General features: G+C 49.5%; 1 protein-coding gene across 1 annotated transcript in view; it reads left to right on the forward strand.

The window, feature by feature from the left end:
• The window catches only part of LOC125151365 (protoheme IX farnesyltransferase, mitochondrial), a 138,307-nt gene that overhangs the window by 102,006 nt on the left and 12,739 nt on the right, over positions 1–23,562 (forward strand). The window contains exon 6 of the mRNA XM_047832212.1: positions 20,328–20,560. Within this exon, the coding sequence (XP_047688168.1) occupies positions 20,328–20,560 (233 nt within the window). The remainder of the gene's footprint in view (positions 1–20,327; positions 20,561–23,562) is intronic.

A 23,562-nucleotide genomic window follows, 5' to 3' on the forward strand; every position in this document is an offset into this window, starting at 1 on the left:
ATGTGCCCTCTCACCCCCCGCTCTGGTGTCAGAGCACCCCCAGCTTGCCTGGGTTCTTAGAACCATGCCTCAGCTGCTCTCCCTGCCCGTTCGCCAGCCCTCTTTCCGTCTGTCTTCCCCAGGCTTTCCTTACATGATCACATTGGTCTCTGGCTTCAAACCTTTGGGGAGAGTCTTCTAAATATATTTAAGAAGAAATACTTGTTTTCTGTTCTTTACTATGTCTTACATGTAAGGCCTTTGAGGATCTGATCCTTCCTGGTCCTTCCAGCCTCCTCCTCTGTGCGCATCTTTCTTCTTCTCCTTCGTCTCCTTCTCTTCTTCCTCCTCCTGCTCCCTCTCCTAATGTTTATTTATTTTCAGAGAGAGAGAGAGAGAAAAAGTGGGGGAGGGGCAGAGAGAGGGAGAGAGAGAATCCCAAGCATACTCCACATTGTCAGCACGGAGCCTGACGCCAGGCTCAAACTCACAACTGAGATCGTGACCTGAGCCAAAACCAAGAGTCAGACGCTTAACCGACTGAGCCACCCGGGTGCCCCTCTGCTCACCTTTTCTCATTTATCCCTTGGTGTTGAGACCGGATGGGCCCGCTGGTGTTTTCACCGAAGCACCATGCTCCCTCTTGTCCCACTGGGTGTGCTCTCCTAGTCCGCTCATTGCCTGGGCAGGTTTTGTGCCAAGCACTCCTTCCTCTGGAAGGGGCAGCTACGCCCGTAGTCCAGTGGGGCGGATGGGGTTAGGTGTTTGTCCTGGGGCTCGCCCTCTTCTTCGTTTATGCCCCTGTCCTAGCCCCACACAGCCCTCTGCAAACCCTTTCCTTGGGCCCCTTGCTCCATTACCTTGTGTGTTCTTCTGGGACAAAGATGGAGTCTGCCCTCTGTTTATCTCCAGTCCCCAAGATCGTTTATAGAGAGCAGTTTCCTCAGTGCCTAACATGTGCTCGGCACTATTTTTAATGCCACGACCCGGCAGGGAACGAAGCAGACAGCCATCCCTGATGTCACGGAGCACGCGCTCCGGCCATCACATCCGGCAGACCGCTGATGCTTCATGAGGGATGCGTGGACGGACAGAGGGACAGATGTTAGAGAAGCGGAAATGACCTCCCAAGGGGAGGAAGGACAGAAGCGAAGACTCTGAGACGGGTACACGGCGCACGGTGTCAAGGGGATGAGGAAGCCATCGGGACAGGCAGAGGAGTGCAAAATGTGTGTTTAAGGATAAAAATAAATGCCTTGGCCAGACTCAGAGGGAAGGATTTGAAGGAGCAAAGTAAGGAAGCAGAGCCAGGAAGGAGGCCGAGAAAACGTGGCTTGCCCCACCATTGTGACACGGGCTGTGCTGTAGGAATTGGACCGTGGTCCGTGTCGTTTGGGGAGCTCTTAAGCAGCTCAGGACAAGAAAGAGAAATAACAGGCCTGTGTATTGGGAAAGAAGAAATGAATTCTTCATTCACAGACCGTGTGATAGTTTGCCCGGAAAACTCAAACAAACCTACAAAAAAGCCACTAGGACCAGTAAGTGGATATAGCAAGGGCACAAGATACAAGGTCAGGATGCAGAATGCAACTGCAGGAAACGAGGCAAAGAATTCTTAGAGAAACCACACAAAAGCAACAAAACCAAAAAGTACAAAAAGCACGAACCATAAATGAAGTCATAGGTTAAGTTAGACTTCACCGAAATAAAAATCGCTGCTCTCCCAGGAACACTTCTGAAAACGACCGGACGGACCAAAGAGTGGGAGAAAATATTTGCAAAGCATGGAACTCACGAAGGACTTGTGGCCAGAGTACGTACAAAATCCCTAAAGCCCGGTGACAAGAAAATAGCTCAACCAAAAAATGGACAAAACGTTTTTAAACAGACATTTCACTAAAGAAGAAGTCTGCATATCAAATAAACACAAAACGGTTTTCATTATCACCAGTTCACTGGGGGAAATGCAAATTAAAGCCACAGTGGGACATCACTGCACACCTATTAAAACAGTTAACATTTATTTTTTTTAATATGAAATTTATCGTCAAATTGGTTTCCATACAACACCCAGCGCTCATCCCAACAGGTGCCCTCCTCAATGCCCATCACCCACTTTCCCGTCTCCCCCCACCCCCCATCAACCCTCAGTTTGTTCTCAGTATTTAAGAGTCTCTTATGGTTTCCCTCCTTCCCTCTCTGTAATTTTCCCCCCTTCCCATCCCCCATGGTCTTCTGTTAAGTTTCTCAGGATCCACGTAAGCGTGAAACCATATGGTATCTGTCTTTCTCTGTAGGGCTTATTTCACTTAGCATCACACTCTCCAGTTCCATCCACGTTGCTACAAAAGGCCATATTTCATTCTTTCTCATTGCCACGTAGTACTCCATTGTGTATATAAACCACCATTTCTTTATCCATTCGTCAGTTGATGGACATTTAGGCTCTTTCCATAATTTGGCTATTGTTGAGAGTGCTGCTATAAACATTGGGGTACAAGTGCCCCTATGCATCAGCACTCCTGGATCCCTTGGGTAAATTCCTAGCAGTGCTATTGCTGGGTCATAGGGTAGATCTGTTTTTAGTTTTTTGAGGAACCTCCACTCTGTTTTCCAGAGTGGCTGCAGAACAGTTAACATTTCTAAAGCAATAATACCAAGTGCTGGCAAGGATGTGGAGTGGCCTGAATACAAAGTGATGCCGTTAGTTTTGTGAAAACAGTTTGGCAGATTCCTATGAAGTCACACAAGATTTACCATATCTATAACCCCAGTCCCATGTGTCTCTGGAAACGTATGTCCATACAAAGATCTGTACGTGAATACTTATAAGTTTAATTCATTATTACTGAAAACAACCTCAATGTCCTTCAGCTGGTGAGTATATACACATAAAATGACATGGGCACATTTCAGAAGCGTTGTAAGTGAGAGCAGACAGACCCAAAAGGTTACATACTGTGCCACCCCGTGTAGGTGACATTTTGGAAAGCCAAAACCCTGGGGACAGAAATCAGATCAATGGCTACTAGAAATCGGGGGTGAAGGGAAGGGAATGGAGTACAGAGGAGCATGAAGGAACTTTGTGAGGTGACAGAAATATTCTATATCTTTTTTTATTTTTTATGTTTTGAGAGAGAGTCAGTGGGGGAGAGGGACAGAAGGAGGGAAAGAGAGAGAGGATCTTAAGCAGGCTCCACACTCACCCAAGAGCCCGACGCGGGGCTTGATCTCATTTCCGTGAGATCGTGACCTGAGCCGAAATCGAGTCAGACACTTAACCAAGTGAGCCACCCGGACGCCCCAGAAATAGTCTGTATCTCGATCACGGTGGCGCTTACACCGTTGTGTATCTCTGTCAGAGCTCGGAACTCACTGTACTCTCAAAATGTGGAATTTCACTGCGTGCATGACTAGTGGGTTTTCAGGTCGCTTGGTTTTCCCTGGGACCGTGCCGACGTAGCCTGCAGAGCATGAGCGTTTGGGGCCGGTCTGCCTGGACTCAGAAGCCAGCTGCTTTTTCTGCTCTCCCAGGCGGGAGCGTGTTAGGAGACGGCTGTGTCCTCTCCTCTTAAGCTGGGGCGTTTACCTCTTGGGCGTAGGTGAGGCTGCGACCCTTCTGCTACAGCAGTGAATGACAGTGCGGTCCTCACTGTGGTGGCTCCTACTTTTTTCAACAGCCCCGGGCCGAGCATCTCCGGCTCAGCGCTGGAATACGGCTGACGTGACCCGGCTCCGGCCCTCCTTACCTGTCCTGTCGGGGAGGTACAGAGTAAACCAGTGAGCCAAATAAAGGTTCAGAGGTCCCTCTCGATGGCTGTCAGTTGTCCAGAGAAAACAAGGAACCGGATAATATAGAGCCAAGTGGCGGAGACCGCTTGAGGAGGAGGTACAGAGACACCTGAGGAGGTGGGGTATGCGCTGAGCCCCGGAGGTTGAGGATGCAGGGAAGGAGGGCAGCGTGGGCAGAGGGAGCAGCAGGTGCAGAGCCCGGGCGGTCAGGGTGTGCCCGACCCAGTGAAGAGCACGGGGGCCGCAGTGGCCAGAAGGAGCAGAGTGGGAGGAGATGAGGTCACGAGGGCACCGCAGTGGCAAGTCTGGCTCAGAGGCGGTGTGCAGCGGGAAGCCAGACGTGAGTCGTAAGCGTGGGGTCGCTGTGGTCACACTGATGTTTGTGAGGGAAGTCTTCAGAATGTACCGTAGCGTCACGGGAGCGAGCAGAGGCCTGGGACCAGTCCAGGGTGAGCTGACGATGGCTTAGACCAGGGCGGTCACAGTCGGGGGGGGGGGGGGGGCAACCCAGAATGCAGACTGGGCACCACCGCCCACAAGGCCACTTAAATTGTGTCCGCTTTTCCAAGCCGTTCCCGCTTCCTGTGGGTCACGGATCTCCCGCAGAAAAACCCCGCCGATCCCTGCCACCCTGCCTTTGCGCCTCCCGTTCCTTTCCACCTGTCTTCTCGAGTTTTCTCGAGACCTCCCTTAAGGAAGGCCTCCGCCGTCTACACGTATCTGCACCTTTCTTACACTCCGCAGCTCTTCGTTCGGGTAGCACGTAATTCGTCAGGAGCAGGCAGTGTAGCAAAGCAGTCGTCAGCCCCGCCCCTCCCAAGAAGCAGCAGCCCCACTGTCCAGCGGAGCGCCCCCAACCGTCACGGCAAAGATACGTGACTGTGCAGTCCGGTTGCCAGCGCTGGACGTCGAGACACAGCGGAGTGGACCCTGCCGGCAGACAGACCCCTTGAGGACCCCCCGTCTCTCCTCCACCGGAGTCCTAAAGGCAGAATGGCACGAACGCCCAGCCATCCAGATACAGACTTTCCCCTCGTTCCCTCTTTTGATTTCCCTCGGGGATTTTTCGTGGATGTGGTCATTTCCCAGAACTGTACATGCCTAACCTTGCGTGCACTTTATGGATCACTGCAGGGGGTTTCAAAGGATAATTTCGAGTCTGATGTATTTTCACCTCAGGGATGAGCTACATAAAGTAAATAAACTCCAACTCCACTCTGTTTCAAGACAGGAAACGTGCAGATTGATTTCCAGCCTCCCTGCCGCTCGCCTTGCTGTTTAGCGAGCGGCCGCTGCAGCTTTCTCTGTATCGTTTCCCGTGATGGAGAAAGTGACATTGACTGTGTTTAATAAACAAGGAATAGTAAGATAATTGTTTTCGAAATAGCCAGTTACAGGATAAACATCCCCTTTACATTTCAGGCAACAGAAATTTTGTGCAATTTTGTGGAGAATCAAAGACAAAAATCCTTACAACTAAAATGCCACTTAGTGAGAATAAAAATCTACAAAATTACATTATTTGTTATTTCAGTTTCCCAAGGAGAATACAGATGACAGTACTTCTAAGTGCCTCTTTGTTGCCTACATAAAATGACAATTCGGTAAATCTAAGGCATCACTTACCATTAAAGGAAGACAATCTTTCGTATCAACTGTCAGAGAATTCCTGCTTTTCCTGTTTTCCTCACCAGTGGAAAGAAAGATAACTTTTTTTTTTTTTTAATACTAAGATGACCTTTAAATTCGTCCTGGCTCTCGAAGGCACCCAAAAAGTGATGATGCCGATGGTTGGAGTGAGCTGTGACCAGACAATAATTGCAGGTGGTTAATAGAAACATCCTATTGTAGCTTCTGCTTATCAAATGGAAGCATTTGACCCCATGGCTTTCTGCTTTTTACTTTAGCCCTGGGGCCTTCATGGTAGAATTATTTATCAGCGTCTTTAATGGCTTGGGGGAGCCACTTGATGAATTTGAGCCCATTGTACCTCACATCACTTAGGAAGCATCCCAGATGCACGTGGGCTAAACTCAAGAGTCCTGGCGCATTTGGCCAAAGAGCTCTGGACAGCTACGAAGCACCCGAAGATGTCTGCAGAGAATGGCTCCGGAGGGTCCGAATGGCGCTATCGTGACCTCCGGTACTGGCGCCTCGCCAGAGTTTGTCCCTGTTAACTCGGAGCCAGACCCGATGCCTCTGTTCCCCTGAGGCTGCGTGTCAGCACAGCTGTGTCACAGCCCGAGGGACCCACAGCTCTGGTAATCTGGCTCCACGTGTCGGTGAGGAACTTGTCACAGGCAGAATGGAGAAGTGCCATACCTCTGAGCCTCCTGTTGCCCTGCTGCGTTTCCATCCTCGCTGGTAACTGTCTTCCTTCCTCCTCTTACAGATCACACGTATCCAACGCCCTTGAACTCCTTCCATTCACCAGACATCCCTGGCTACCTGCAACATTGGTTCTCATCAGATAAAATGGATTTGGGGGCGCCCGGGTGGCTCAGTCGGTTAAGCGTCTGACTTTGGCTCAGGTCATGATCCCACGGTTCGTGGGTTCGAGCCCCGCATCGGGCTCTGTGCTGACAGCTTGGAGCCCGGAGCCTGCTTCGGATGCTGTGTCTCCCTCTCTCTCTCTGCCCCTCCCCTGCTTACATTCTGTCTCTGTCTCTGAAAAATGAATGAATGGTAAAAAAAAAAAAAAAAAAAATGTTTTTTTAATGGATTTGGTAGTTTTAGGATGAGCCAAGGTGAGGGGTCAGAGGGACAGGGGTGAATGTCCCTAGTAGTTCTTCCTAAGATACACCTCACTTCTGTTTCAGGGGACCAAATGTTTTTCCACAGCAGATAAGAGCTGCTGGAATCTGGCACCTGATGTTGGCAGTTGTTGGGGGCCCGTTTCTACCCGTTTCTACCTATGGTCCCCAAGCCCAGAGACCCTCAGGCTCGCCTCAGAACAGGCACAGACTCCTAAGGGTGTCCTTGTGCCTCTTCCAACCCCACCACCCCACTGGGGCCCTTTCTTCTGACTTAGTATCTGGACAAGTGGTCCCTCTGTCTTAGAGAAGAGTCTGCTGAATCAGCAGCTGCATCTGGTTTTTCTCTTGTTCTCCTTACCGCCAGACTTCTGGAAAGGATGGCCCCCTCAGCACTTCGGTCACGGTTTAGCTTCCTCCCGCACTGTCCACCTCTGCTTTCCTCTGTACGTGAACTTCATTTTTCCCTCGCGGCCCCCTGGCTCTTCCGATCCCACTTTTGCTTAAACGGACTCATCATCCAAATGGCAGCCTCAGCCTCAGCCCCCTGGTCTCCCAGCTGAGTCCTCTGTCCCAGTTCCCAAGCCTTGTGAGAGGAAACGGGATTGCCCACGCTTGGGCCCGACATTTCATCCCCGGTCCGGTCAAGGGAAGGGGGTGCAGGGTGGGGGTGGGGTCGCACGAAGGACCCGAGGCTGTGCCTCCCAGGGCTCCTTCCGCTGCACTCGAGCTTCCTCTTGGCCAGGTATGTGTCTCGGGCCCCCGTTCTGCTTTGTGACTTTCTAGCCGTGACCCACCTCCCCCACCCCCAGTGCACAAATTCTTGCGGCCAGGATCTTAACTTTAACATTGAGCGCGTCTTGTATTTTGCCTCGCCTGTGGAGCGCGTCCTCCCGTGCTGTCCTGTTCTTGACCACTCTTCTGCAGGAGTGTCCCTGCTCCTGTCTAAGCCAGAGTTTTCCACCGTAGGTTCTCTTTGTTCGTGGACAAGAGAGAGACACTGACACCTTTAATCCAACATCTTTACCTGTTTTGAGGTCCTTCAGACTTGTATCTTCAACATGTATTTTTTTTTTTTTAAGTAATAACCTTTTCCCTGCTCTATCCTAACAAAAAGGAATCATTCTTAAGAACGTCAAGGTCTGCTGTTGCTTCCGGATTATTTTAAAATTAAGCAATCCCTTTGTCGAATTCAGTTCATTGAGAATGCGTTGATTACCCATCATGTTCCGAGTACCCTCCAGTTCTGTTTTTGCAAGGCTCCAAAGGCTTATAATCGGGGTGAAAAATTAGCCAGATGCTCAAAAGCCTTCGCAGATGGACGAGACAGTCCCATCAGTACTCACTGGGTGCACCGAGGGAGTCGGGACAAGCGAGACGTCCCCTGGGGAGTCAAGGAAAGGGGACGTGCGTCAGGGCAGCCTGGCCAGCGTGGGAGCTTCCTGAAGAAGAGGGCCTGGTTATTTTTGTGGGCTGCAGGCGGGAGAGATGGAAAGAGCAGAGCAGGGAGAGAGGTTATTGAGAGAGGACAAATTAACACACTCGGGGTCGGGGGCCGCCAATGCCCGGTGTTTAAATAAATGACGAAGATTGAGTTTTCGAAGCCAAATGAATGGATTGTGTAGCTGGCATGATTAACTTAAAGAACAGGGTTTAGCTTAAGCATTATAGGGATTTGCAGGAGACATTTTTCAAATTTACTGAAGGTTTTACCAGTAAGCACTTAAGCGAATGTAAACAGTTTGCAGGCTGCAGGGGAGCTGTGAAGGCTGTTCATCATCCCGTCACCCTGGTCCAGCAGACAAGTACCCAGACCGGGCTGACGCCCCACAGAGTTTCCAAGGATTGTTATGATTAGTCTCTTGGCGTGTATATACTGCAAATGTAATAAGAACATAAACATTTTATAAGTATAGGAGGTTTTTTGGTTTTTTTTCTTAGTGCTAACCAGTCATTCAAAATGGCAGGAACGACAAATTCGGTCTCAGTAAGAGTGGTGCCAGTGTGGAGAATTTTGGTCTTAAAATCGTTCGACATTATGAACCGCACAGTATGAAGCATCCACAAAAAAGTTTAGCGTGTATCATCACGCTTAGTCACGACAGTGGGTGAGAGAGAGGAACGCTGGGGCGGGGGGGTCTTCTAGAAGTGAACGTTCCTTTCTCTCATGGTCATAAGCAACATGAAAACATTTACAGTTCTTCTTTTTTTTTTTTTTTAATGTTTATTATTTATTTTGAGAGAGAGAGAGAATCACAAGTCCCAAGCAGCCTCCGTGCTGTCAGCGCAGAGCCCGACGCGGGGCTTGAACTCATGAACTGTGAGGTCATGACCTGAGCCGAAATCCAGAGTCAGACACTTAACTGACTGAGCCACCCAGGCGCCCCTACGATTGTTCTGAAGCATCGTGAGTTGTGAACACTTCTCGTCAGCAGTGCTGGGGATGGGGGGTCCTTCAGCTCTCACGTCCCATCTTATAACCAAAAAAATACTCAGATATTCTAGTAAATATTAGTATGAAGGGTAACGCATCCACTTGAGCGGTAAGTCACAGGAGCAGACACCCGACACCTTTCATTCATGACCTGGAGTCCGTGAGTCAAACGCCCTATCGCCTTCTCTCTCTCTCTTCTCGATCAGATGAGGTGACAACATTTGGCCATGAAACGCCATTCCCGTCGACTGGTGGTAGTGTTTGTTCTGTCTTTCGCGTGGTTTGTAAAGGTCTGTTTGAGCCGGCGTTTGGGGCAGCTGCCTTGGATGCAGGGAACAGAAAGATGAGTGGCACAGGGTAGAGGCCCTGAACCAGGTAGGACGTGGCGGGCGGCCGGGGAGGGCACCAGAGCTGTCCGTGTCAGGACTGAGCCGTGCTGTTTTCACGAGGGTATGCAGGCCACCCGAGGGCTGGGGGTGGGGGGCGGGAGCAGGAAGGAGAGAAGGCTGAGGGAGGATGTTCTTGTAGGACTTGTTCTGATGTCCAGGCTGAATCTTAGAGGATGGGAAAGAAATAAGCACACGGAAGACGGAAGACAGTATGGGGCGGAGTGGGGGGGTCAGCTCCGGGGCCATGGTGTTATCCGTACCTCAGAGATCTTTCACCTGGACCGCAGATTGCAAGACAGCGGCCAACAGGCCCAATCCTGAAGAGGCCTTTTTGTCGTTGTTGTTTGGCCTGCTGGGCTTTTCTACCGTTGCCAGCACTTGAAAATAGAAAATGTAACAAAGCCCCAGGTTTCTGGGCTTTTTAGCACATTCCCACATGGGATCGGCCAGTCAGGCCCGAGGAGCGGTTCTCCGCTGTTCATCACTTGGGCTTTCACCCCTGTAGATCGCCAGCCTGGTCCCCCTGGGTGTCCGTCCGAGCAGGCCCTGCAGGAGGTGAGGTCACCTGCGTCTATACCTTCGTCTGCGGGTAGCCTGTACCCCCAAGGTGCTCCGCAAAGCTGCAGGGATGGGTGGTTTTACTTCCCAGATTCTCTTTTTATAAACTGTGGTTTTTTTGGGGGCGCCTGGGTGGCGCAGTCGGTTAAGCGTCCGACTTCAGCCAGGTCACGATCTCGCGGTCCGTGAGTTCGAGCCCCGCGTCGGGCTCTGGGCTGATGGCTCAGAGCCTGGAGCCTGTTTCCGATTCTGTGTCTCCCTCTCTCTCTGCCCCTCCCCCGTTCATGCTCTGTCTCTCTCTGTCCCAAAAATAAATAAACGTTGAAAAAAAAAATTAAAAAAAAAAACCAAAAAACTGTGGTTTTTTTTAAAGCTTTTCAGAGCCGCCTTAAAATTCATTCACCCTAACTTTATGTAGGTGAACAACACGGCTTTCTTAAATAGAATCCTATAAATTAAAAAGGGAGGGGGTAAGAGGGGCACCTGGGTGGCTCAGTCGGTTGAGCATCCGACTCTTGATTTTGGCTCAGGTCATGATCTCACGGTTCGTGGGTTCGAGCCCCAACTCGGGCTCTGTGCTCCAGGTGCAGAGCCTGCTTGGGATTCTCTCTTTTCCCCTCCCTTTCTCTCTGCCCCTCCCTGGCTCACTCACGCGCGCTCTCTCTCTCTCTCTCAAAATAAATGGATAAACTTTAAAAAAAAAAAAAAAAAGGAGTGGGGTAAGAAAATTAAACCATCTGGCTCCACCAGGAAACTGGAAAGATATCGAAGGTGCTATGGGAGCCTGGGGGGGAGTAGAGTTCGGGAATTTGAGAAATACACTGATTTGGGACCCCAGCACTAGAAACTTGGTTTCCATGGATGGGATCAAACAACAGGAATCTCTTCTTGCTGAGAATTCCAGTCTTTCTACAGATAGCTTCTCCTCAATTTAAACTGAATTGACGTAGCGTAATGCTCAAGAGTCCGCGTTTTGCTTTATCCCTGAATTACAAGGCCCCATCTCAGAGGTCAACACCGAGTAAGGCTCATCTTCACTTTTCTCCCAGCCTCCACCCTCCCACCCCTGCCTGTCTTTTCCCACCTCCCTCCTACATCAATAAGAGTCTCTCCGCTGACTTTCAAAACTCATTCAGCTCAGACCTGCTTTGTTTTCCTCCCTGGAGAAGAAAAAAAAAAAAAAAAGCTTTTCTCAATATAATGCTGCAGCCCCGTGTTCTGAGTAGAGTCATTGCCCAAAACACCTGCTTATTCTTGAATTCCTCCTAATTAAAAAAAAAATTTTTTTAATGTTTCTTATTTATTTTTGAGAGCAAGGGAGACAGAGCACAAGCAGGGAAGGGACAGACAGAGAGGGGGAGACACAGGATCCAAAACAGACTCCAGGCTCCAGGCTCCAGGCTCCAGGCTCGGAGCTGTCAGCACAGAGCACAACGCGGGGCTCGAACCCACAAGATGTGAGATCATGACCTGAGCCGAAGTCAGGTGCCCCTTAAATGTTTTTAAATTCTCTTTTAAAATACGTCTTGCGGGGCGCCTGGGTGGCTCAGTCGGTTAAGCGTCCGACTTCACCCAGGTCACGATCTCGCGGTCCGTGAGTTCGAGCCCCGCGTCGGGCTCTGGGCTGATGGCTCAGAGCCTGGAGCCTGTTTCCGACTCTGTGTCTCCCTCTCTCTCTGCCCCTCCCCCGTTCATGCTCTGTCTCTCTCTGTCCCAAAAATAAATAAACGTTGAAAAAAAAATTTTTTTAAATACGTCTTGCTGGGACTCCTGGGTGGCTCAGACAGTTAAACGCCCAACTCTTGATTTTGGTTCAGGTCATGATCTCACAGTTCGCGAGTTCGAGCTCTGTATCAGGCTCCGTGCTGACAGTGCAGAGCCTGCTTGGGATTCTCTCTCTCTCCCTTTCTCTGCCCCTCCCCCTATCAAGAATAAATAATTCCATTTAAAAAATAAAATAAATAGGGGCGCCTGGGTGGCTCACCTGGTTAAGCGTCTGACATCGGCTCAGGTCATGATCTCACGGTTCGTGGGTTTGAGCCCTGCATCAGGCTCTGCTGACAGCTCAGAGCCTCCTGGAGCCTGCTTCTGATTCTGTGTTTCCCTCTGTCTCTGCCCCTCCCCTGCTCATGTTTTGTCTCTCTCTGTCTCTCAAAAATAAATGCTAAAAAAAATTTTTTTTTTAATTTTAAATAAAATAAATAAAATATATCTTGCATCCACATTTGCTTTACCTGTTCCTTAAATTCTGACTTTTCCTTATTCCTCTCCTACCTTGCAATATCTGCAACTTGAGTCTTGTTGAGAAATAGAAAACCCCTGGAGAAGATTTTGGGGACACGTTGTCAAAGCAGTTATCTGGAGGGGCTTACCCCCAAAAGCTCAGGTCAGAGCTCAAATGTGGGATTCATCCAGGAAATGAAAGCTAAATTAGCTTTGTTTGATTAAGGTTTGGGGTTTTCTTTTGTTGTTAAAGGAAATTTTATTTTGTAATTTAAAAATCATTTATTCTGGAAGAAAAGCCAAGAAGTATGAGATTAACTTTTGTATAAACCAATTACCTATAGAGCTGCTTACAATGTAAAGCTTTCTGGATTTAATGTCACATTTCGCAGACCTCTCTGACACATTACTTAAACAGAAAGACCACATTTCTCCCGTTAGTTATTTCAAAGTCACGTAATGTGGATTATGTTTATTAAGTGCAATAAATAGTCATCAAATTAGAGCTTGCATATTTTTTTTAACCTCCTTTGTTCCTAATTTCTGCAGAAAATTCCACTTCGCTAGAGCTACTTAGGATTGGTGTTTAGTAAACGAAGGAGTACGGTGTTTTAAAGGAAGAATAAATAATTCATAGGAATGTGTTGACAACCCCCACCCCCTGCCCCCCACCGTCCCCTGGTCTGTTGTTCCTTTTCTGGAGTAGCTCTGGGCAGGGAAGCCAGAAGGAGAAGCCTGCCTCTGTGCTGATGCTCAGTAGAGAGATGTCTCTATTTGAAATGTAATTCAGTTTTGGATATGAGTTTGGAAATAAATCACCATTCAGTCCGAGCGTGAGCCATCAACCTATTTGCCTGCGTGAGTGAAAGGACATGAAAAAATCGTTTTAGTTCAACAGCTAGATTCTTTTCCTCGGCGACTGTCCTTCCTTCCCCACCCCACAGTGCTATTTGCCTTAGTCATCCCTTTATTCCATTTTACTGAAAGTTAGAAATCGTGCACAATACCATCACACCCCATTCTTCTGCTCTTCTGATCTTTCCTATGCAAGTTCACTCCAGTGACCACCATTCACAGAGATATGAACCTTCTCTCCTTAACAAAGCCCATTACAGCCACTGCCGTAGCTACGTGAGAGCACCAGCATTAGGAAAAAATAGTGTTTCCCGTGTGATCTGTCTGCTTTTTCCTGATGCTGGTTTATTTTATTTTTACTTTTTTTTTTTTTTTTGTGATTTGATATAATAGAGTTAAATTCTTAAAGTTACGATTGAGGGGCGCCTGGGTGGCCCAGTCGGTTGAGCGGCCGACTTCAGCTCAGGTCATGATCTCACACTCCATGAGTTCGAGCCCCGTGTCGGGCTCTGTGCTGACAGCTCAGAGCCTGGAGCCTGCTTCGGATCCTGTGTCTCCATCTCTCTGTGCCCCTCCCCTGTTCACACTCTGTCTCTATCTCAAAAATAAATAACATTTAAATAAATAAAATAAAGTTACGATCGAAAATAAAAACATAAAGGGCGCCTGGATGGCTCAGTGGGTTAAGCATCTGACTCTTGGTTTCGGCTCAGGTCATGATCTCATGGTTTCATGAGTTCGAGCCCCATATTAGGCTCTGTGCTGACAACATGGAGCTTGCTTAGGATTCTTTCTCTCCCTCTCTCTGCTCCTCCCCTGCTCAGTCACTCTCTCTCTCTCTCTCTCTCTCTCTCTCTCTCTCTCTCTCAAAAATGTAAATAAATATTAAAAAAAAAAAGAAAAAAAGTGTTGCCATTTTAATTACTATTAGGAAATGCTATGCAGCCATTATGCTTTTTATAATTTATAATTGAGGTGACGTTCTTGAACATGTCTACATTTGTCTTCGTATTCCAACACATATCCATATGTCTTCGTAAGTTCGAAAAGAGTAAACCACTGGAAACGATTTACTGAAAGTTTATCACCCCTTACCTCCAGCCCTACCTCCTATTTAAAGAACGCTGCCATGGGGCGCCTGGGTGGCTCAGTCGGTTAAGCGTCCGACTTCGGCTCAGGTCACGATCTCGCGGTCCGTGAGTTCGAGCCCCGCGTCGGGTTCTGGGCTGATGGCTCAGAGCCTGGAGCCTGCTTCCTATTCTGTGCCTCCCTCTCTCTCTCTGCCCCTCCCCCGTTCATGCTCTGTCTCTCTCTGTCTCAAAAATAAATAAACGTTAAAAAAATAAAATAAAATAAAGAACGCTGCCTCATGTTGCCAGTTCTGGTTGTGGTTGATTTTACAGTTTGAGACCTGGTAGTACTTGTGTTTGTTTAACGTCCACCGTCCTTTTCAGAGTGAGCATCGCCGTCTGTTTCGCTCACTGCTGTATGCCTGCACTTAGCACAGTGGCTGACTAGATGACAGTGAGACATCTTAATAAACGAACGAATGCACGCTACGTGCTCTTTTAGTGGGCCCTGTGCCAAGTGCTTTATTTTGATTCTTCACTCTCAAGTACCTCCCATTTGACCGATGAAGCAACTAAGACCAACGGGTTAGCTACTTTGCTCAAGATCCTACAGCTCGGTGATAGAGCCCCTGCCCTCCCGGTGGTCTTGTTACTGAGGATTTTTGCATAAGCCAATTTGACTTGTGCTTCAGTCTTGCCGTCAAAACAGCCCTAATACGGGGGTGCCTGGAAGGCTGAGTCAGGCGTCCAACTCTTGATTTTGCCTCAGACCATGATGTCACGGTCGTGGGAATGAGCCCCGCGTTGGGCTCCACGCTGAATGCAGAGCCCGCTTGGTATTCTTTCTGTCTCTCTCTCTCTCTCTCTCTCTCTCTCTCAAAATAAATACACATTTTAAAGAATAGTCCTAATACATCCCCTACTTCACAGCTGAGGAAACCAAGGATCAGAGAGGTTCATTTGCCCACTTTTACGGAGCTGTTTCAAATCAGAATTTGAACCCAGACCACCTGATTGTTGTCAGCGATGCTTAGTTATGGTACTGTACGGAAACCCTATAATAATATAATAAGAAGAAGAAGAGGAATATTAAAGCCTTTTACAAACACTTTTGGCATGCAAACGTTCCAGGAGACACAACAGTTAGAGATAGTACAGCGAACCCCGGTGTTCCCGTCGCCCAGAATCCACAGGATTATCAAGACTCTGCGCCGCTTGCTTCGTCTCACCCTCGTAAGGGCCGAAACGCTTAGCAGCGTGCCCAGACCAAATCAAGGTAGACGGAGCAGAGAGGCGGCTGGAGACACTGGCAGTTCCCCAGTGAACTGAATACCGAGCTAGGCTGCTGTCCCGCGTCCTTTCCACTTGGAATATGTCGAGACATATATCAAAAGACAGCGGGACCTACCCAGCCCCGCTGCACCCAGCATCGGAGGTGGGGTGGAGGTGGAGGCCTTCTCTAGGCGCAGGCTCCGTCGGCGTGGCCTCACGTAGGCCAGATGGGACCCGCACCACGTTGGCGATGGCGCAGCGGTGGGTCCCCGACTTCGGCAAGCCTGCCGATCGCCTGGATTCCCGACGAGCCCTTAGGTGATGCTGACGCTCTGGGTCCGGGGACCACATCTCGGTAGCACCCGGGACTCCATCGGGGAGTCCCAGCTTGGCCCTCACCCGTCAGGTGCTGCTCAGCCCAGGGAATCCCAAGGGAACCTGCTTAGCCCTTTCTTCTAGTTTCGCCTCTAGAAATCAGGCCTCAGAGCGCCACTCAAAATGGAAGCCACCTGCTGAGGAATTCAGATATAAAAGGAACAAAAAGACTAATATAATGGGGAAAAATGTTTAATGAAATTTTAAATACAGAAGACGTGATAAAAGGGAAAATAACTCTGTGTGTGTGCGTGTGTCTCCAGGTTTGGGATACTTTCCAAAACCCATCCCGGAATGGGAGAGAGCAGATGGGGGTTTTGGTCAAGGGCTGAGCGGTAGGATTAGGAGGACGAGTGTATCGAGTAATTGACCTAAAATAACAAGAAGTCGGTCTTTGACAAAATTGCCCTCCCAGGCTTTGAGATTTCGCTCGGACTTCTATGTGTACCAAGGCAGAAAATCAGAGTGGTGTTTAACTGAGATGAGAAATGAACGCACTTGACTAATCTTTTTCTGCATCAGAAATAGATCCCTTTATTAAAACGGCTAAATTTTTAATTTGTTTCTAATGTTTATTTTTGAGAGAGAGAGAGAGAGAGAGAGAGAGAGAGAGAGAGAGATGGAATCCGAAGCAGACTCCAGGCTCCCAGCTGTCAGCACAGAGCCCGACGTGGGGCTCGAACCCACAGATCGCGAGATCATGACCTAAGCGGAAATCGGACGCTTAACCGACTGAGCCACCCAGGTGCCCCTAAAAACGGCTACATTGAAGCAGCTTTAATATCACCGTGATTTTTAAAGATTTCCTGGTTACATCAAACTTTAAAAAAGAGCCCGGAGGTCACTTGGTACACGCTCCCTTCATCCCAGAACCGTTATTCTTGGTAGCGCTCTTCCAACTTGCAGTGGTGGTGTGGCTCACGCTTCTTTTTCCTCGAAAACGCCCTACGTGGACGGACAAGTGAATGCTTGTCCGTCTTTGCTGGTCATCACGGCAGGCAGCGAGGGCCTTGTGAGAAGCACATCTGATCGTTTTCTTCCCCTGTGTAAAAAAGCAGAGAAAACCTCTTCTGTGCATCTGCCCAGAGGCAGTGTTCCCACGATGTCTCCATGTGGCCTTCCCTCCCAGTGTTCTCTGACCCCTCCCGCCCCTCGTGCTGTGCCCGCTGCCTGAATCACTCCTGTCTACCCTTCTATCCCCTCTCCCGCCCGCCCAGCACTTCTTCCTACAAACCTCCCCCTGTCCAGCCCCCCAGCACCCACACACAGTGGCCCCAGATTGCCGGCCTATTTAACTCTCACTTCAGCATAAGCGCCCCCAGGACAAGGACCGTGTCTGTCTTGCTCCCCACCTTATATCCTAGGTCCGACCTTGTATGTATGTATGTAAATGTAGTGCTTCCCCAGTGTTTTCATCTCAGGTAATGCCGGAGGAACTTAGGCTATTTCTACCTCGGGGTAAACCAAAGGAGCTTTTAAACCCTCAGGCTGCTGCTCCCAGCTGAAGGCAACAGCCTAAAGACTCCAGCCCCCACCCCCCCTCCCCCCTGCCAGGCTCGGCAAGATCCAAGCAATCAGAGAATCAGGAAGTCCTACTACAGCAGGGCGCCCCCACAGACCAGTGGGATTGCATCAATGAGCCAAGGAGTAAATCCGAGTACAAGTCTGTTTCCAAGTTATTTTACTGGTACAGCTGACCCTTGATCGACACGGGTTGGAACTGTGCGGGTCCACGTATATGTGGATTTTTTTCTCAATAAATATATTAGAAAAAAGGTTGGAGGTTGGCAACAATTTGAAAAAACTCACAAACCACATGGCCTAGAAATTTCAAAAAAAATTAAAAACGTATGTCGTGGATGCATAATACTACCATAAACACACATAAATCTGTTATATAAAGTTAAAATTTATTCAAAACTTGCCCAAACATTTGCAGACTGCACAGGGTGCCATTTGAGTGGAGAGAAAGATGAACACATTTAGAGATGGAGTATTAAATCGTAACTCAGTAAAATCAGCTGCTGTAAGAATTTCATAACCACCTCTGGATGCTGTTGTGAGCTCAAGTCTTGGGAGCACCCATTTAAAATGCCATGTGTGGGGCGCCTGGGTGGCGCAGTCGGTTAAGCGTCCGACTTCAGCCAGGTCACGATCTCGCGGTCCGTGGGTTCGAGCCCCGCGTCGGGCTCTGGGCTGATGGCTCAGAGCCTGGAGCCTGTTTCTGATTCTGTGTCTCCCTCTCTCTCTGCCCCTCCCCCGTTCATGCTCTGTCTCTCTCTGTCCCAAAAATAAATAAACGTTGAAAAAAAATTTTTTTTAAATGCCATGCGGGGGCGCTGGGGTGGCTCAGTCGGCTGAGCATCTGACTCTTGATCTCGGCTCAGGTCATGATCTCACGGTTCCTGAGTTTGACCTCCATGTCTGTGCTGTCAGCACAGAGCCCGATTCTGTGTCTCCCTCTCTCTCCCTCTCTCTCTCTCTGCCCTTTTTCCTCTTGTACTCTCTCTCTCAAAATAAAAAAAATAAACGTGAAGAAAAGAAAATGCCACGTGTGGGTGCCTGGGTGGCTCAATGGGTTGAGCACCCGATGGGTCGCTCTTGATTTCGGCTCAGGTCATGATCTTGGAGTTCGTGAGATCGAGCCCCTGCTTGGGATTCTCTCTTTCCCTCTCTGTCTGCCCCTCCCCTGCTCAAGCTTTGTCTTCTCTCTCTCTTTCCCAAAGATAAATAAATAAACATAAAAAAGAATTTGAAAGGGAATAATAAAATGCCATGTGTGATGCTAATCATCTCTGCATAAGCAGTTTGTCTCTGCAGTAAATTGCGTATCTTGGTAAAAAGGTATCTCTCGTGGTTGTATCAGTAGTTAAGTTTGGGGCGAGTCAGAAGTCACACGCGGATGTTTCAACTGTGCATCGCGGTCGGCGCCCCATTCCTCTCATTGTTCAAGGGCCATCTGAGCCTCAGTTTCTCTTCTGTGAAATGGGGATAATGCTATCTCAATAAACATGTTTTTACGTTGTTAATTTTTGGTTTGTGTTTAATGCCCTACCCGGTGTTGATACAGGTTCTAGAAATAATAGGCTTTCTCATGTACTGCTGATAGGAGTGTAAAAGAGCCTAAACCCTCTGGGGCGTAGACCGGTGGTACAAGTCAAATCCCTACAAACGTGCATGTCAGCTGGCCTTGCAGTGTCACGTCTGGGAATTTATCCTCAGGATGCATCCTAGTCAGAAGTATGAACAGCAGTCTGTCTGCAAGATATATATGCCGTTACTTCTAATTTAAAAGGAGAGATACAAGATGTCCAGAAAGGCTATATTGACTGAATTAATTATGTTGAATCCACAGAATAGACCACTATGTACCTATTAATGATGACGTTACAAAAGAATTCTGAACACAGGGAAATTATTAACATACATTGAAATATAGGGGCGCCTGGGTGGCTTAGTCGGTTAAGCGTCTGACTCTTGATTTTGGCTCAGGTCATGTCTCATGGTTCATGAGATCGAGCCCTGCATCAGGCTCCGGGCTCACAGTGGAGAGTCTGCTTGAGATTCTCTCTCTCTCTCTCTCTCTCTCTCTCATTCTCTCTCTCTCTCTCTCTCTCTCTCCCTGTCTCTCTCAAGATCCCATGTAAAGTCCACCTTAGAAAGTGGGCTCTGGCATGGGGCGCCTGGGTGGCTCAGTCGGTTAAGTGTCTGACTTCGGCTCAGGTCATGATCTCATGGTTCGTGAGTTTGAGCCCCTGCATCAGGCTCTGCGCTGACAGCGCGGAGCCTGCTTGGGATTTCTCTCCCCTTCCCTCCCCAACCCATGCTGTCTCTGTCTCTCTCAAAATAAATAAATAAACTTAAAAAAAAAAAAAAAAAGAAGTGGGCTCTGATGAGAATCAGGCGTAGGATGGTCCCGGCTGGTGGAGAGTTGTATTTGACCCTGTTCACTGCACCTGCCAACATGGTGAGGGTCCTCCGGAGATGCCGTGGCTCTGAAACCAGCTGTGGCACCGAAACTGAGCTATCCGTGTGGGGCAGCCCCCTGGTGTGTGGCCGTGGGCCCCAAGCAGGTCCCTTGCCAAGCCTGTAATTTATCACAGATAGATACATTCAGACATACTGTCATTATCCGTTACTGCTAATGGGGTAATGTGTTTAAACTATAAATACACGGGCAGGGTTGAGATGCCAGCTTTTGCCCAAACATTACCGGTACCGCGTTCCGGGTGGTTTTTCTATGGCCGTCACCTACTTGGCACTAACTGCAAAGCAGAACCCTGTGCCAAGCAGTGTCTGCCTCGGCCCTCACCCCAGCCTGCGAGCGAGAGCAGAGAACCGTCCCGGCCGTGCAGGTGAGCAGAGGGACGCGCCCGCCTCCCACGGCCGGGAAGGGACAGAACGAATCCAAGGCGCTCTCACCTGGACTCGAACTTCAGCCCCGGCCGGCAGATGTCAGAGGGGGCAGCCAGGACTCCTGCAGGCACAGTCCCTCCGCCTTTCGGATTCCGGTGCCCCGTAGCCGGGAAGAAGGCGCAGCAGCCTCCCTCCCAGGTTGCCGTGCCACGTAGGTAGGTGGCCCGCCGGACTGGAAAGTGACTGCTCTGTGCCCGCTGCTCTTTTTCAGCCCGTTGCTAGCTGTGTCCTTTGCCACGTGCTGTGCCGTTCCAGGCGTCACCCTCCTGACCTGGGGGGTGAACCCCCTCACGGGAGCCCTGGGGGTCTTCAACATCTTCCTGTACACCTGTTGCTATACCCCGCTGAAGAAGATCAGCATCGCCAACACGTGGGTCGGAGCCGTCGTCGGGGCCATCCCGCCTGTCATGGGCTGGACGGCAGCGACCGGCAGCCTGGACGCCGGTGAGTATCTCGCGTGCCGGGTTGCGGGGGTCTCGGCTTCGGCCCGCAGGCCCGCGGCGGCGGCGGGGCGCCAGGGCCCGGCCCTCGGTGGATGGCTCTTGTGCGCAGACCTCGGCACCTGCCGGTCCGAGGCGTGTCCTTCCCGGAACTGCAGCTCTCGCTCTCTGAGTCCGCTCTAGCCCGTACTCATTCCTGCGGTCGCGTGAACGCAGGGCGGAAGGGAGACCGTGTCGTCGGGCTTTCCAGGGGGACGTTTGCTTCCCCGGCCGGGCAGGGAATGCCTAGGGAAAAAAACAAAACAAAAACCCACAAAAACAAGCAGTGCTGTGACAGCAGGTAGAGTGGAAAGCAGGCACCTAAAAGTCACGAGCCCCGTTAGGGCTGATCAGTCCTGGGGCATGTCCCGCATCGTGGAGCAGGTGTCCGGGACTCGGTCTCCGGGCTCTCCCGCCCATCCGGACGCTCCCCTGCCCGGGCGTGAGCTTTTCCCCACAGAACCAGGTGATTCCCCACCCACCCCCCGTCCCACCCCTTTGTGAAGGAGCAGACCCTTTTCATCAGTTTCTCATTTACTTTTATATGATTTGCTTAAGTCCTTCACAGTGTCTACAATAAAACCATTGAAATCCATCTACTTTTTTTTTTTTGGTGGCATGTCGCAACGAAATTTGTGGGGTGAAAATAGCTCCTTTTTACCATCTGGAAGGGAAGTTTCACAGTCTAATTAGCCAGGTAATTAGTGTTTCTGACCAACACTTAGGAAGGAAGTGGTGAGGTTTCCTGCAAGAGACGTAAGTACATATTTTTCACATGAGAGATCAAAAGGCAGTTGACCATAAATGTTTGCCCTATAAGCCACATTTCTGAAACTTTTCATAAAAGCCCTTACACTCTGACTTGGCAAGCTTACAAAGGCAGTTACACCTTTAGCATGATTGTCTCTTAGCACAGTTTTAATATCCTGTAAATGTTGGCGTTCCACGCGTCTACACATAAGATATTCTAGAACGTTCCTGCTCATTTGCTCAGTGATAAACCCCAGACCGGAATCTCATCCGTGTGGGAGGGATGGCAGCACAGTGGTGAGGAGTGAGTGCTCCAGAGCAGGAGTGCCCTTTGGAACGTTCTAGACTTTTTTTTTTTAATGTTTATTTTTGAGAGAGAGAGAGAGAGAGACAGTACTAGCTGGGGAGGGACATAGAGAGAGAGGGAGACATGGAATCGGAAGCAAGCTCCAGGCTCCGAGCTGTCAGCACAGAACCCGTCGTGGGGCTCGAACCCACAAACCGTGAGATCATGACCTGAGCCGAAGTTGGATGCTTAACCGACTGAACCACCCAGGTGGCTAGTTCTAGACTTGACATGAACGTTCTAGACTTCTTTATGCTACCGTCTCCTCAATCTCCCCCGTGGTCCCTTCTCACGGAGCTGTCGTGAGGATTAAGTGAGTTCTTGCTAAGTATTCCTCATTTGTACAGTAGATGGAGTCATGCAGATCAAGAAAATAATCTCAAAAATCATGAGATTTTTATCGGTCTGGCAACTCTGAGCAATTCGTAATTGTTACCTGGCTGTTGTTCTGCCCACAGTGAGCTTGCCTCTGGGCTTGGTGGACAGAGCTCCTGGCCTTGGGTCCGGTGTTAGGGATGGCCATCTTGAGCATAGGTGGAGACAGAGGGCAGCATGGGTCTGACATCTCCAGACTAGATGGTGTCTGAATTTTCCCCCTCGTTTGCAGTTTATATTTAGAGAACACACCTGCTTACCACCAAATTCCTGGTCAGAGTCCCCCCTCCTAGTTCTGCCTGGAGCCCCAGTCTTGACCCTGCCTGGAACCTTCCATCTCTCCTCACCCCACTCTCCTCTCCCCTCCTGTACCCCTCCGAACCTTTCTAGTGATCGCCCAGACATTTGAGTTGGGGCCCTTGAAAGAGACCCCCCCCCCACACTGCAGCACTGTGCTCCAAGTCACCTGCCTGCCTGAAGGAGACAGCCCCACACCCTTCCAGAGTGCCAGGACCTTACATGGGTTCCTCACACCCAGCCTAAAGGAAAAGGGCCCCCAGGGGGCACCTGGGTGGCTCAGTCGGTTGAGCGTCCGACTCTTGATTTCAGCTCAGGTCATGATCTCACAGTTTGTGAGTTTGAGCCCCGTGTCGGGCTCTGTGCTAACAGTGTGGAGCCTGCTTGGGATTCTCTCTCTCCCTCTCTCTCCCTGCCCCTCCTTACCTCGCTCTCTCAAAATAAATAAATAAACTTAAAATAAGTTAAAAAAAAAAAAAGGAACAAGGCCCCCAAAACTACCTTTTCTCTCTGGGGAATCCCAGACAGAGCCACGGTCAGGGTTAAGTATTACTATCTACAGGGACAGATAACCCCTGGAGGTCGATGGGGGCAGGGCAGTCCACGGCGGTGCAGAACTTGGTCGCTTCTGTCATCTGTTGGTCACCCAGATTCTTGCTAGCGGCTTTTGTTGTACCCCCAGGCGGTTTCCTTCAGAGGACTTTGGGCCTCAATGTTCTCTGGAGTTGCATCCCCAAAGGCCAGAGAGAGAAAGAACTTTGCAACAGTCTTCCCACTTAGAGTGCGCATTCGGCTAGGAGCCTGGATTTGTTCAGGGACAGTATGGATTTAGCTGAACTGCCAATAGTCATATTTAAAATAAATTTTTTTAAAAAAACATTTTTAAAACACGTCTTTCCGTAATCCACATTTAATCGCGTATATAAGTTCATTAGTGAGACAGAGCGAAGGGCCAGGCTATACTTTGTTTTAGGTGGCAGGGCAAAAATGCATGCTTATCTCGCGCAAAGAGACCCATCACTGCCTGAACGGACCCCTGGCATAAAGCAGTGCAGCCCGAAACAGATTTGTGTCACCACAAGGAGAAGTTCGTCTAGCAGTTGCCTTGTATTATGTTCTTTTTCTTCAAATCCTGAAAACGCATTGTGGGGCACACAACCACAAAATGGGTTACTGCCCCCAGAATTCTGATTCGCCCA

Source organism: Prionailurus viverrinus, chromosome E1 (genome assembly GCF_022837055.1).
Source record: "Prionailurus viverrinus isolate Anna chromosome E1, UM_Priviv_1.0, whole genome shotgun sequence".
NCBI lineage: Eukaryota > Metazoa > Chordata > Mammalia > Carnivora > Felidae > Prionailurus > Prionailurus viverrinus.